The sequence below is a fragment of the Drosophila simulans genome, chromosome 3L, assembly GCF_016746395.2.
Source record: "Drosophila simulans strain w501 chromosome 3L, Prin_Dsim_3.1, whole genome shotgun sequence".
Taxonomy (NCBI): Eukaryota; Metazoa; Arthropoda; class Insecta; order Diptera; family Drosophilidae; genus Drosophila; species Drosophila simulans.
In genome coordinates, this window is record NC_052522.2 from 22,749,080 (window position 1) to 22,764,834 (window position 15,755).

At 37.6% G+C, this 15,755-nt stretch overlaps 1 protein-coding gene across 5 annotated transcripts in view; it reads left to right on the top strand.

Moving 5' to 3' along the window:
• Positions 1-15,755, top strand: part of LOC6740747 (acetylcholine receptor subunit alpha-like) — an 84,930-nt gene that overhangs the window by 37,195 nt on the left and 31,980 nt on the right. For 3 of the 5 annotated variants that reach the window (XM_016178862.3, XM_016178865.3, XM_016178863.3), the window contains one exon: positions 15,207-15,322. In XM_016178862.3, coding sequence (XP_016033059.1) covers positions 15,207-15,322 — 116 coding nt within the window. Of the gene's footprint in view, positions 1-87; positions 269-714; positions 2,429-15,206; positions 15,323-15,755 lie in introns of those variants that run through there. The other 2 variants (XM_016178861.3, XM_044922986.1) reach the window with 2 other exon arrangements.

Here is a 15,755-nt window from a genome sequence, read left to right on the forward strand (position 1 = left end):
GTCATTATTCCTTAAATACTGTGCGCAAAATTTTATTGGCTTGTCTAATATGGTAATAGGAGTTATGTTAAAATGTATATTTTTCAGTGCTGATGGTCATTATGAAGTGACACTTATGACAAAAGCAATAGTCTATAATAATGGATTGGTCATATGGCAACCTCCTGCCGTCTATAAATCCTCTTGTTCAATCGATGTTGAATATTTTCCGTATGACGTACAAACCTGCATCTTAAAATTAGGAAGTTGGACCTATGATGGTTTTAAGGTGCTACTCAAACTGTATTTCACTTTAAGACGTTTGGACCTATTTTGTTTTACATTTTTTAGTCGACTTAGGAAATAGATCGCATGCTAAAATTAATAAGTAATTGTTTTATGCTTGCGTATTTCGGTCCAATTTATTGATGTTCCTAAAAAGTTTACATTAATTTAAATGATTTTGTTCTTGCCTGACCATTTTTGTACTGTTCGAGAAAAATATACCAATGATAATAATCTTATTTGAGGAAAATTTTTTTTATCGAATTAAATTGTTCTATTTTAAATAGTGCATGATTTGTATATTATTAAAATAACACTAGTATCTTCTTACATATTGAAAACATGAAATGGGCACGAAAAAGACTTTTTTATATATTTAAATTTTTTTTTTTTTATATTTTCTCTGCTTAAAAACTGTTTAATCGACAGCTTTCAAGAATTGCATCTTTAGTGAGTACAAGAATGCTGAATAGTGAAACTGCATTTTTCCATACAGACAAATAAATATACAAATGCTATTTTGAATGAATTCTAACGATTTATTCGTACAGTCGCATTGAAACTTTTGTTATTTTAAAGCTATGAATACACTTACCAGTTTTAATAACTTTTGGAATGGCTTGTACGTACTCTATGAATTAAAACAGAAACTAACACTGAATTAATTTACAAAGTATCTAGTTATTTTCTACAGGCAAGCAAAACGGTTTGAGCATGTGAATTTTCCAATTCCTTATGATGAAAAGGTTTCCATAAATATATATATACCAATAAATATATGCGGAAAATGTCTTGCCTGTAATAAAAATATTTACTGAATATATTATTATACCCGTAACTCGTTAAGTGAAGGAAAATACTACATTCGTGGAAAGGAAGCGATTCCTATCAAATAAAGTATATACATATATTCTGGACCTGTCCGTCTGTACGTCCGTATGAACGTCGAAAGCGCCCATTAATTGTCATATTCTTACTTCCACTAGATAAGTTAAGGGTATCTGATAGTCGAGGAACCCGACTATAGCATTCTCTCTTTTGTTTAGTCTTTCTATATGTAAACCAAAAACATTTAAAATCATAAGCACGATAATATAACTTAAAATATATTTGTTATGAATGTTGCTTGTTACCTGTCGCTAAAATTATATGATATGTTTAATTTATTTGATTTGTTAACAGATATTAGATAATTAAATCAGCTGTCAACTTAAGGTAGTTTGTTATGGTGTATAATGTTAGTGTTATTTATCTAAAAACATTCTGTTAAGTTCAATTTAATGAGTCAAAAAGTTGTGTTTCCTAACATCACATAATAGTAGTACCCATATCGTAGAACTTGTGAATGGTGGCTTACATGCGGGAGCGCGAATTACGAACGCGGATGCTAAATCCATTAAATTTTTTTCCCAAGAAACGCCGCACTGAATACATTTTAAAGGACCTCGTTGAAGCTCCCATATATAACTGAGGAGTGGTTTCCTGAATTATTATTCCGGGAGTCAGTACCTCATTTCAATGGTTATAGGGTACAGGAAAAATATTATATGTTCAACCACTGAAATAAGGAATACACCGTGCACTACTTTACAAGCAAAGACATTCGAATATCAAGATGCGTAACGGCCATACATTGCTTTTGTACTATGCAGCCACTTTTTAACATACATTTTAAAAAACATATTTCATAAAAATACTTTTTTTTTAGTTATTAAATAACTACTAAATTACTGACTCGTTCAGTAATTCCTCTGAACTTAACCTAATGTGTGATAAAGATAAAAAAAAAAAAAAAAAAAAAAAAAAAAAAAAATTGTTAAAAATACTCTACTGTAATGAATACTCTAATGGCAATTAGTCCAATACGAAGTCATTTTGAAATTTATTATGTGATATTGTGTAGATTCGGCTCTTGATATTTCTATGCTATATTCAAATAATTATCACGTTAAGGCAACGAAAACCAAGAATTTTGTACATCCTACTCGTGGGAAAGTGGAAGTTCTCTGGAAGGCCTTTCGGAATAATTCTTTGTCGAGTGGAAGTGCTGCCCATTGAAGGAAAGTTACCAAAAATTCTTGCCGGGCGTGTGAAAGACTATGCTTCATGTGCTTCTGCGTGTATTCCCTAAAATGCTTCTGGATTCATTCCCTGAAATGCCTATGTAAGAATTCCCTGAAAGGCTTGTGGGTGTAATATGTATGTAGATGTAATGTAATATTTCTATCTAAAGTGGAGGAAGTGTTCCCAAAAAATAGAACAAAGTCTCGGTTTAAGAAATATTTCATTATTTATTTTATTAAATTACAAGTCTCTAAATTGCAGTATTTTTTTATTTTCTTATTTATGTTTAATTACACCCTGGTAGACGAAAGTCATTCAATCATCTGCAAGCAATACTGTATTGAAAATAATTACTAATAATAACAAAATAAAAATATAATAATTAAACACAATGATGCAAGTATATACATACCTGTCTAATGCTGTTAATATTAAGTAAGGGAGGAAAGGACAAATAGTGGAAAAGAAACAAAATAAAAAAAATTGTTATTTGGTTTTCGTAAGTACCGTTTTTTTAATTTGGCTTGTCCTTATTACTAAGGCGATCAAAAATATACCGTCTGGCAGTGTAAGAATAAGTACATATGTATGTATGTATATTGCTTTGATTTTGTTTCACATATTTGAACGATATTTGTGAGTACGTATGTATGTATGTTAGAAATAATGTATGTTTGTATTAAAAAATTATGTATTTTCATATATATTTTTTTTAAACAAGGTTATTGTAAAATAAATATAGTACTGAAAATGGTGCTAGTAATTCTACAGAGACTGTGTGTTGACAAAGCAGGGCTCGGCTTCAACCCGAATGTGCACGATTGTAAAAATATGAGCAATTGGCGAACTAAATTTTTTTATTTTCCATATGCATATTCAATAGAGTACATCAAAATTCTTTAAAGTGGCGTACTCTAGGAAGCCTTCCATTGAATTGGTAGAAGACCACGCTCCACCAATATGAAAAAAAAAAAACATTTTTCGTTGTTCTGTGGAAAAAGAAGCACATGATAATATGTACTTCTTTAGCTCGACACTTTCGACTGGGTTTCTGTAGAGCTCTTTGCACGAAAAAATCGTGTGCAAAAAATCGATTGGTGTTATCCATCTTGTTATTCGAATATCCTTATACAAATCAGTGCATGTACAGATACCAATATACATAAAATACATATACATAAACAACTTTTATGCACGTGTGATAGAAACATTAATAATAACATTAATTTTCTTGCAATAGAACTGAATCATATTATTATACATTTTTCATAATTATTTCGAGAACTTAGACAGAAATGTCGTCCAGAAGGCGTAATTTTGCATTTTTAATAGTAAAATCAAAAACGAAAAAGAATGTTGTGAAACCTGTCTTACCCTTACCTTATAATTTCTTTGTCTCTATTACCACCTTTTGATTCGCTCGGTGTTATTTCAGATATTTTTATTATATCTTTTTGACTTAAGATATTTTAATAACTCGTCAAAGAAAGATAAAGTGCAGAAATAAATCCGAATTCATTAAATAATACTTCGTTACATAATCAAACTACATTGATGGGGGGACTAACCGAGCATGGGTGCTCACGGTGCACGGATACGTGAACCGAACCAAAGCATCCTTCTGACGCAGACCTACAGGTTTAAGAAAAATGATGTCAGAAGTTTTGAATTTCCTATTTTTAACAAATGTTTTGAATTTAAATTGTGCAATCACCCGGAAGAATTATCGACGAGTCAGAGCTAAGGAAATTCCATTTCTATGTCGTAATCCAAGTTTGATTCAAGGCATAAGTAAGCAGTACCTTTGTTTAAATGGATACAGTTGATTGTATATATATATATATTTTGTTTTAAATCGCAAGCGATCTAACGTCCACAAGATGACCAAATCTTTCACGCCGACTTTAAAATTTTTTTTTAATTTTTGTATTGTTTGTGTTACCTCCTTCTATCGATGTGTCAAATTAATTGATGGATAAAGCGTAGTTAGGGGACTAGAAGTGCACAATATCAACAAAATATTGAAAATGGGAAAAATTTACTATGTTTTGGATTTTGAGATGACGGGACTGTTGATTCAAGATTATTGGCCGGCGCTGCCATCGATGTCGTCGTCTTAATCAATTGTTCATTGTTTTGTACCTTATCGATCGACCGCTGCTCGCCCTTATAGTTTTTTTAAACCGCGTGGTTTCGGCGAAGGTAAGAATTCGTCTTTTACGTTCATACAGATCCGCCATTTTTGTTTTTTTTTCTGACCCTGCTCCCGCACAGATCAGTTTACAAAAAACTATCGTGGACATTTATGAAAACCACTATACCAAAACATCTTGCATCGCGGCAGTCCAAAAGTATAAGGTCTTGTTTAAGAATAATTCTGAGGAATGCAATCGGTTCTTCGCGGCATAAACTAAAAGTAATTCGATTCTTGAAAATCACATTGAGGTCATCTTGTTGGCAGAACACCACCAAATATTAATTTCAAATCAAACAAAAAATCAAACTCTTCTTTCACCTAAGGTTTGCTTCTGTAAGCATTCCGCGAAGTGCTTATGTAAGAATTCCCATCAAGGCTTCTGAATGCATTCCCTAAAATGCTTCTGTAAGCATTCCCTGAAAGACTTTTGGATTTATTTCGAGACAAGAATCGAGAATATTGTAAGTTTTCGTCGGCCTAGGTAGTAGCTACATTCATCACAAGGCGCCGAGATAGGGCGTCAACATCTCGACTTCGTACTGCTGGAGTCGTTCAATCTATCGTGCTAATTGGCCTTCCTGTTCTCGAAATTTAAACATCCATCTTTGGCAAGAGTGATCGGTGCGTAACGTGAATTTTCTTACCAATATATAGTGATAAAAATGACCACTTGTAGCAGTTCATGCCGAGTTACACAGTAGTTGCGTTCCGCCGCACTAATGATTTGCTGTAATATTACCCGTACCCGCTCTTGGCCGCGTTGATTCAGCACCACGCCTGCACCAGAGTGCGCGCGAGTAGCGAAGCGATAATATTGGCCGAGAACGAGCGATAAAACACTGCATGTATTTTTAAGTGCAATCGCTCGAAAGATGTCGGAGTGAAAGCAAAGCGAGCTTAAGCGATAAAGCGAGCGCAAAGCGAGAGAAGAGTTTGCAACCTGCTTTATCGCTGCAACTCGCTCAGAGCGTACGATTGTTTTGTTGTATTCTGTGCTTTAATTACCAATTCTTCGTCAAACGACTACTAATTTTATTTAAGTATAATCAACAGTCGAAATAGACTTGCGCGCACAGTTAAAGAACTTTTCTGTGTGGTTTCGTAAGTCATTACATAAATTATTGAATTCGCCCTTTTCATTTCTATAGTTTTTTATAACAGAAAGGTGATAGTTGCGCTTGATTCAAAAAATTCCTCGTCCGAATCACGTTCACCTTAACAACTTAAAGATATCCTGTTTCTCGCAATGCTCTCACTCTACCATCTTCTCGCTTTGCACATAGCTTCTCGCTTCGCTTCTCGCGCGCACTCTGCCGTTAGCCTTAGAACAGGTGGCATCGTGAGTTTGACTTTTAGCGTGTCGAAGGAATCGTGAACCGTTGGTGACCATAGCTTTCGTTACCTCATGCAGTAGGCGAGCTATGGTAGCGACGTTCAAATGCAGAGTCCTACGAAGGATCGCACTTCTCTTTTGTTTTGGAGAAAGGGTGGCCAGTCGAAAACCCAGATGATCCAGATGGTCTGCGGCCGTACGAGAGTGCACTATGATGTCGTCGAGGTAAACCAGTGTAAATTTTGGCCACGAACGGCACTATAAGTGTACGTAGCTTTGGCGGGCAGACACTGCTTCCCGCTATCGGCAACCTCCACGGCGTTTCCATGTGTCTCCACCGTTAAGGGGGTTGATGGCGTATCTCCGGACGCATGTACGACGAACAACCTGCTTTTCGGGGATCTCGGGTTTGTCGGGTTATTCCTTCAAGATCAGGTTTCTGTCCTTAGTGAGCCTAGTTGATGATCGGCGACATCAACGGTCATAACTGCGGCAGCGGTTCGTCGTCGGCACTGGTCCTCAATGCGAATCGCCATGTCGAGGTCGTCTGAGAGAGATTGCGGGGTGCTACTAATAATAGGGACCTGATATCCTGTCTCTCTAAGTCTGTCGATAAAGCGGTGTACTAGAATGCTGTTGAGGGTCATGGCTAGTAATTCGCCGAACATGGCTCTGCCCAGGTATTCCTCCATTGCAAAGTCCTCTAAAGACTCTCGTGGTCCCTCCATTCAATTTTGGAAGGCGTGGTAACCGGTATGATTTACTGCGGTGTAGTGCTCGCACAAGGCTTTAGTATGGGCGCTGTACGAGCTAAGTGGGGCGGCTGGTAGGGTTCTTCCTTTCGGACCACTGAAATTCCTCGGCCATGTCGTCGAGTAGGAGCTAAAATTCCGGCCAGGGATGTGTTCAATCGAAGGTAGGAGGCATACGACATTTCCAGGATCAAAAATTGTGAGGAAAGGGTGCCGGTTGGACGCTGGAAGTTCGTTGGTTTCTTCCACTAGGCGTGGCATGCGGGCGGAATGTCCATTACATTTGGTTTGGCTTGCGCCCTCATCGTCGCAGACCGTATTACCTCCGTTAGTATCGAAAGCCCACTGGAAGGGTGGCACTAGAATAGGTGGTTATTGTTACAATGTTTATATTGCAATAAGCTCGTAAACATTACTCAGTATTGTTTCCGGATACTTTCCGTGTTATATTTTATTTTACTACAAGTATATAAATTCCTTGGTAAACAAAATGTAAAGATCTGCATGACAATATATGTATAACTGTATTAGGAATAATTAATATTATTAAAAATTTAGAGAAGCAAATATGTACCTGCTTAATGCCGTTAAACTAAAATAATGGAGTAAAAGAAAATATAATGGAAAAGAAACGAACAGAAAAACGCAAAATTAAATTTAAAAACAATATTTATAAATACTTTTATATATGTGCTACTTTGTGAGTTGCGATAAGTTTCTAAAAAAAAACATTGACGATCTTAACGATTTAAAATTGAAAGATCAACTAAACAAAAACGTTATAAGCCAACAACAAGGCTAATTCCATCTCTGTCTGATTATATTCTTGCCCCTTTTACTATGGAGATAGATGTATGTTAGAAAAAAGGAAAGCTGAAATTTTTATTAAAAAAATTAAAAGAAATTGTATCGCTGTTCTGTGGAAAATACACTCTTTAATACCTCTTTTTCTCGACACGTTTCCAAACTTCCGACTGGGAGCGCATATAACACTTGTTTTAAACTTTGTTTGTTTAATGCATGCTGGTGTTTATAATGGTCTATTAATACGTACACTGCATGGACATTGTTGACCACGAACACCTTAACTACCATCTATAATATGTTCTATTTGTATTATTATTTGTATAATTAATATTAATGCTGATTAGTAATATTACCCAAAGCCTATGCCAGATCTTAATTCGAATCAATCTTCAGTTTCTGCCTCGCCCACACAAACCCCAACAAACAGAAAGCAAATTGATAAGAAACGATTTTAATGGCATTATAATTATCGAAATTAACATTCTAATGCTTGTAAGCATTATATAACTTGTAAAATGCTAGCGGAGCGCCAAGATCTTAGTGCCATGTCAAGATATCTATCTATTTATCTATCTATCTATCTACCTATCTATCTATGACGGACTAATAATTAATATATTTTTGATGTATGTATAGAGTAGATTACCGTTAACTTGCCACTACAAAAGTACTGTTACGGGTGCTTCAATCTGAGACTATCGCACTTCCCTAAGCAATGGATGCGTGTTCTGGTTGTCATGATACTAAAACCCGGCAAACCTCTAACTTGGATAGACCCATACCGTCCAATAAGTTTGATTTCAACCTTTTCAAAGGTTTTTGAACAAACGTATAAACGCACGTCCTCACGCTTCGCAAGATTAAATGGCTGAAAACGGCCTTCCAGCTCGTTAGAAAAACCCAAAGAAATTTCAGCAGGCTATTTAGCGATTTGGCGAGGGGCTGCCGCTTTACTGATCTTCCTGCATTCCAGAGGCTTAGTCCATAGACTCAGCATTGCGTAGTAGATCCGCGAAATAGTAGTTTTTTCTTTTGTGCAGCAACTTATTCAGGTCGTATTCATCATGCGACGCAAGGCTCTTTTCAATATCATTACCTCAGGTTTTAAAAGAGCATGAGGCAAGAAATTTCAAACAAAGAGCTTAGTGGCGTCATCAATGTCTTCAGGAGAGCTAAGAAACATGTTGCGGTTAACAAGTTGGTTTACTGCCGCCTCGTGGAGAACTTGTGAGCAGAAATACTTAGTTTAATTATCAAGAGGATGTAGTTCTTAGATCTCAGCTTTCCACGATAGAGATATGATCAGAGCGAATCCCTCCATAGATGGCAAAATCGATTGCGTACGAAAATTAGAAATTTGAGTCCTAGTTCCTAGCACACTGAAGTCATCGCTGGTGCGGTGAAAGTTTAAAGTACAAAGTATTAAAGTATTCCGTTTTGACCATGACAACGACACATTTAGCGCTGTGATGTTCCATTTCCAAAAAATTTATAATATTTGAGAGAAGACTTTATGAGATCAGCTGGATGGCTTGATTGGGTGTTTATCCATGTAGCTTGAATTATGTCAGAGTGCAGAAGTGTGTTTCGCTGACCAACATAATATTAATGTAATGATTTTTAACAAACAGCAGTTGCTGGGATAAATTTGGTTGCTGAAGCTGATGTTGCAGAGGCCTTGGGATTCCTGCATTGTTTGTTGCGTCTGCTGGTTGCGATCACTTTGTTGGCTTTGCTTGATCTGCTTCCGGTTCCTACTTTCTAGTAGAGGAAATTCTTACAGCTGCAGGCGACTTGTCCATTGCTGCTGACTTGCCTGCTGAGCTTGGATAGAACCACCGGCAACGATCCCATAGGAAAGCGCAATGCCTCAATGCCTACATCGACTTGCTTTCTGCTGATAGACAAGACAGCCGGTAAGATTACCGCCACATTTAGCGCATTTTACTGGATGGACTTCACGTAGGCAGTCTACAATGGCGCGCTGCTGACCACGTCTAACACAGATAACTTTCCTTTGGCAGTTTTTTTTGTGTTATTAAACCATTGGCACCGATGGCATTGCACGACGTAATTTTTTTTGTGTGAAAGTTTGAAGCGAATCCGTTGGCAATAGAGTGTCTCTAGCTCCTGTATTTCCTTTTTGTTGGTAGCGGGCTCTAATAGAGGAAAGACTAGGTTGAGGAGCTAGGTTTTTTCGACTTCTAGGTCTATTGATAAACCGCATTGTGTCGCGAACTGAAGCCAGGATTGACAAGACTGTTCACCCAGCAAAACAATACTCGTAAATATGGCCAGAATCGCTTAAATCTTTTTGTTACAAACTTTTCAACCTAGTGTACTTTTTATTTTACGAGTAACGGTTATAAAAGCAGAGTACCTCCCGTTCAACGAACCTAGTGTAGTCGAGTACCCCGACGGTCAATTACCGATGGAAAAAAAATAAAAAAACAAACATTTAAAAAAAAATTTAAGTGGGGGTTAGAAAGGCGTGGCCACAATGTTTTTGGTATACCAAAATAAAAAAAAAAAACTTAAAATTTTGAGTGGGACACTCATCCTCTGATGATAGCCTACAAGTAATTTTAGTAATGTTGATGTCACCTATAAAAAATTAAAATAAAAATTCTTGTTAAAAATACGCATCGTGTAACATATCGCTGCTAAAAATGAATTTCATTTAAAAAGCCCTTGTAGCCCTTAAATGTTACCTCCGGAAATTGAGATCACGGGGTCACCAAATATTTATGGGAAAAAACATCCAATATGCCACCCTTATGGTTATAATTAATAAGAACGAACAAATAGCTTTTATTATTGTATATGTATGATCTGTTTTATTCGAAGATGTAGACTCCACTAAGCGAAAGCTTATTTTCAAAATATCAACCTATAGGCTTATGCTTAGAAAGTAGTTTAGCTGAATAGTTAACGCGACACCTGGTACATCCGCGCATGACGATGCTGGCGATCTGCTCCGTGCGTTTAAATTTGAAAATTATGAATCAACAAAAATAGTCAGTTTTGTATGGGCCTTTCCAATCGCAATTTAAGGGTCTTCACCAACTTATAGATCTTAAGTTTTAAGACTTTTTGAAAAGCCTTCAGCATTAAACGTGCATTATATACCGAACTGACATTTGAGCCCGCGAAGTTTGATATTTGTCCAACCTGTCATTAGAATGGTATATGGTTAATTGTTTGACGAGGTGCAGTTGTCCGGCTCGCGAAAAATGTTCACGTTTGGCTTGGCCGATAGGTACGGTGAACGTCAGTCTTTCTACTCCAAAATATTTACTTTCGTTTAAATGTAGAGATTTCACTATGCAGAAGTGTTTCCTTTCTATGTGCTCTATACATATAATTGATTTTGATCACAGCCGCTTAACTAGGCCGCGATTTCTACTCCAAGCGGGTTGAGATTTTTTATCGGCGCTTAGCGCTATCACATTCTTTATTTCGGTAAACATTAATATATCTCCTTCAACGGGACTGACATCTGTTTCGTAGAAATAAAGCTTCAATTTGCTTCTTAGAGATCTTTGAGAATAAGATAAGGCAGTCAATTCGGCTTGTACTATTATTATCCCTTCTACCATAATAGAAGATACTGCAAGAATCGAGATGTACTCGTCGAAATTAAAAAAAAAATCTATCATTTTATTGTGTTGTTCCCGTTGCAAGTAAGTTTTATGTTATACATATATACATACTGGAAACACTCCCGTGACGAAATCCCTTTTTCTTAAATTTATTTGCGTCGGAATCGTTCAGTGCCTTCTGAACATAAGCGTACGGATATAATGTAAGTTAGAGTATGGTACAAAGAGACTCGTTTACATTCAAAAGTTATTTAGCAAATAGTCCGGGTAGGGAGATCAGTGGGGTGCGTCCTCTGTAGACGTCAATGCGTTTGGGTGCATATTGGATGCTGTGAAGGTTGATCTGATCACCAATCAGAGTTATCCGGGATTCCTTAGGATATCGTAATTGAAGACGTACCAAGGAAGTCCGCATGCACGCCGAAGAGCACGTCTATGAACAGATTTATTATCGGCGCGCATAGTGGGACTTTTGTTGAGAGCAAAAGTTTGCTTGACCGCAGGAGCCAGTCCAGCTTCTGTAGCTTTTAAAGGCACTATGTCTTCACGGCTGTTATATGGGCCTTCCAAATGAGTTTTCGATTCAGGTGGAAGGTAACGTTTCATTTCATCCCACCATTGTAAGTTAGCGAAGGTCACACAAGCGGCCTTAGCAGTATATAGCTGTATTCCACTTGGCTGCCTAGACTTTAATGTCGTTCAGCCATTCGTGTACTGCATTCGTGGCCGTTTGCAGTGACTTGTTGGATGCAAGCAAAGCTGTGACTTCAGCGTTAGTACCATAGCCCAGGGAGCACTGTTGGACGGAACCGGCATATCTGCTGTGTAGAGGGTGTACGGGAAGGGTCCAAGTACACTTTCTTGGGGAACACCCGCGTTCATGACCAGCAAGCTCAAACGACTATCTCAGAATAGTGTAGTGGGGTGCTGAAAGAATAGCTTTCATTTTGTACAAAAGTCCCTCGTGCCATACCTTGTTTCTTAGAGTCCAAAAAGACTGCCACCATATAGAACTTGGACTGAAAGCAGTGCGTTAAGTGATTGACAAGACGGTAAACTTGTTCTGGGCAACCATGTGACTTCCTGAAACCGAATTGATGTTGTGGTTGCGGCAGTTCCATCAATCAGATGTTCTTTAGTTTGAAGGGTTTATGTCTAATGGGGTGAAAGGTTTGCTACTTCCTCTCGGTGAAAGTCGTCCGAAAGGTTTGCGAGTTTCCTCTCGGTGGGAGTCTGCCATCAGTTGGAAGGGGGTGACGGTGGAGAACAAATGCTCAGCAAATGCTTACACTATGTGTCGCTGTACGGTCGATTGGCAGAGCGACTGCCACACTCGTTAACTTACAGACCGAAAAGTCGCTGCTGTTGTCAGGGTATCGAGGATATCGAACGACAATAGCAGTGAAGGAGTCAACTAAAGGAGTCAACTAAAGGAGTCTAGTTCGTCGCTAGTGTTGTGGGGCATATTCAGCACGACGGCATCTTCGATGTGTGTAGGGGTTCATTGAAGGGAAATGGGCAGACGAAAGCTCAGTCAGTGCTTTAACTTATAGCTGTTGCTGTCTGAAGCCCTTTGAGAGGCCAAAGCTAATGGCGCTGGGAGTGGCGCTTACACAGAAGTGTTAGCAGGTAGCTTCTAGTAACTACAATGTCTATGAAGACAAAATCATGCCTTTGGCACACATGTTGTGGTTGCCCCACCTTCTATGCTTGGCGTTCCAATCAACTGTAGCCATGGTATTTTCTTATGAAGTGACAAAATGTTTCCTCCACTTACCTGTAGGCTCGAAGGCAAAATACCGTAGCAACATCGAATGGTACTCTGTTTGGGGTCAGCTGGATGCCGATGTAGGATGTAGGTTATTATTCGAGAGTGTTGATAGGAGTATTTTAGACCTTATAAGGGTTTGCTGTTGGCATTCCAGTCTGCTATCTTAAATTTAGCAATTGTGTGAGAAGGTGAGGAAAGGGTGCGTCTGATGGATCGCTTGCTTGAGGGACACAATCGACATCATCCTGTCGAGTCTATTGAAGAGCTTTTCCAACTAAGGAACCAAGCATCATTTCTGCTGGTGACGGAAGGAAGCCTGTTGTTATTTTTTGTTGTTCTGTTGTTCTGCTTTTTTTTATTGGTCCTGGCTACGTTCGCAAAAGTTTGCTTGCTAAAGGTTTGTGTAATACTTGAAGGAGGTGTTTTTCAAGTTGAATTGAATATGTTTTTTGAGGTTGGGTGATTCTAACCGTTTGCAGTAATCCTTAGTGTGCCCATATTACTGGCACCTGAGGAATTGAACAGGCTCAGACTGATTGCTCGGCTTTTGCCAGATAACTTTGTCTGCAGACAACAGAGATGTTTTTAATGAGTTTGTTGCTGTCATTCTTTATTGGGTCGACGAATGTCATGTTAAGTTGGACTCGCGTTACTTTGTTGCTTAGGTTGTATATGCGGAGGCCTCTTTTTTTTCGCATTACAATGCGGAAGGACCGGTCCTCTGGTGCTGGTGGTGGCAAAAGAGGCTATCGCGGAAGTGACGAACCACAGTTCTGTTGGCGTCGAAGGATGTAGTCACCCGATATTCGAATTTGAGTTTTGGAAAGAAATATTCGTCTTGACGCTTATCTTATATCAACACTAAAGAGAATATGCTATAGTCGATTTCCCCGACTATCAGATACCCGTTACTCAGATAGTGTGAATGCGAACGCGAAATTGAGTAATTTTTCTGGGATATCGATAGATATTGGGGAATAAAATGAGAACAAATTTAAAAATTGTTTAAAATTGTGGGCGTGACCGTTTTGCGTATTTTGCAGGTGGAAGCAGGGGCGTGGCCACAGTGTTTTTGGTATACAGATAAAAATTTGCAAGCCAAACAATAAAACGAAGAAAAATCTAAACATTTTTCAAAATGTGGGAGTGGAAGGTTTGGCCGTTGTAGGGCGTTAGAGTGGGCGTGGCAAGAAGTTGTTTGGCAAATCGAAAGAAATTTTACAAGTCTAATAAATATATGACAAAATATCAACACATTTTTCGAAAGTTTGGGTGTGGCAATTCTGGGCGGCTTATGGGCGTGGCAACATGATTCAACAAACTTGCGGTGCGTCTGTGTCTCTGCAAACTGTAAACATAATCCCAACTCTAGCTTCTATAGTACTTGAGATCTCGACGTTCATACGGACGGGAAGACGGATGTACGGACGGACAGACGGACGGACATGGCCAGATCGGCCTGCTATTAATCCTGATCAGGAAACGCTTCCTTCTGCCTGTTTCCTACTTAACGAATCTAGTATACCCTTATTATTCACCCTATGAGTTAGGGGTATAAAAATCAATGCGTTATTCGACCTCAGGGCGTAACGGTTTCCCGTTTGGTGGGTGTGGAAACCTGCTAGAGCACATTTGCGCTGCGTCTTTGGTCTCGGCCTTTGCCGAGATCACAGCGTTTATTCAGACAGTCATGACAAGATCGATATGCTACAAATGTTGTAACTATCGGTATACTAACAAAATGTTGAAATTCCTTACTAGAACTCCTCCAAACTACGTACCGGGACACAAAATCGACATTGCGTCTTCTCTCGTTTTCGTTTAATATTTCCTTAATTGATGGTTGAAGTACTAAATCAACTGGAAATAGGATATATATAGTACTTACACTAGATCAACTAGGTTTATTATATTATTAGGTCATGCTGTTTGTTGTAGCATTTTTTGAATATAAGCAACATTGGTAACAATTGCAAGCTCTTTGATATTTTAAAATACGCAAAACTCCACCATTTTCAAAAAACATTTCTACGTAAACTCGACTTATTTTACGATACTAAAGCTATGTTTCTGTTTCGCTTTTATGTCAGTTACGTTTACTACGTGCACTTTAAACAATGGAATTAATTATTGACTTAACCATATTTTTTTGTTGATATAAACAATTATTTTAACAAAAACGAGCAATATAAGCAATACAAATTCTTACAATTTTCCTGAATAAGGTTTTGTTGCATGTGTTGTAAATTACCGTATGACGCAAGCTTATATATGTTTTTTTTAGATCTTTTTACATTAAAAAATATACACTTATAAATATAAAATTTTTATTTTATTACTGAGCATAGAAATAAATTTGTAAAATAAACGCATATACATACATTTATATTAAAAGTAATGCTATAACTTATTCCAGGTTGATCTGAGGCACATGGATGAACAACAGGGCAGCAACGTTGTTGCTGTGGGTGTGGACCTATCTGAATTTTATATGTCTGTGGAATGGGACATTCTCGAAGTTCCAGCTGTTAGGTAAATAATTTTATTAACTTATTATGTTGCCCGTTAATTATAAGAAGAAAACATTCCCATTTTATTTATGCATTTGATCAGGACTACTATTTGTTTCGATGAGACTTATAAATTTAGAGCTTAAGAATTAATATTAGGCATTCCAAATCTTTAATAATCCCATATTTAATCTAGATAACCTCCCAACTACTATATACTATACTATACTATACTATACTACTACTAGAAAAAGAAAAAATCGTTGAAAGAAACAATTCTCGCTGTTGGAGCATCTTTAAGCGTCTCTCTTGATTTTACGATTTCGATTTGAAATCGAGCAATCGGAGCTCCGGTTTTCGTATTCGCAAATTTTTTTTCGATTTGTAAAACGGGCACTTTTGTCTGGCCGAAATGAAGAGTAAATGCCTTTTTTATATCAAATCAGATTTTATTT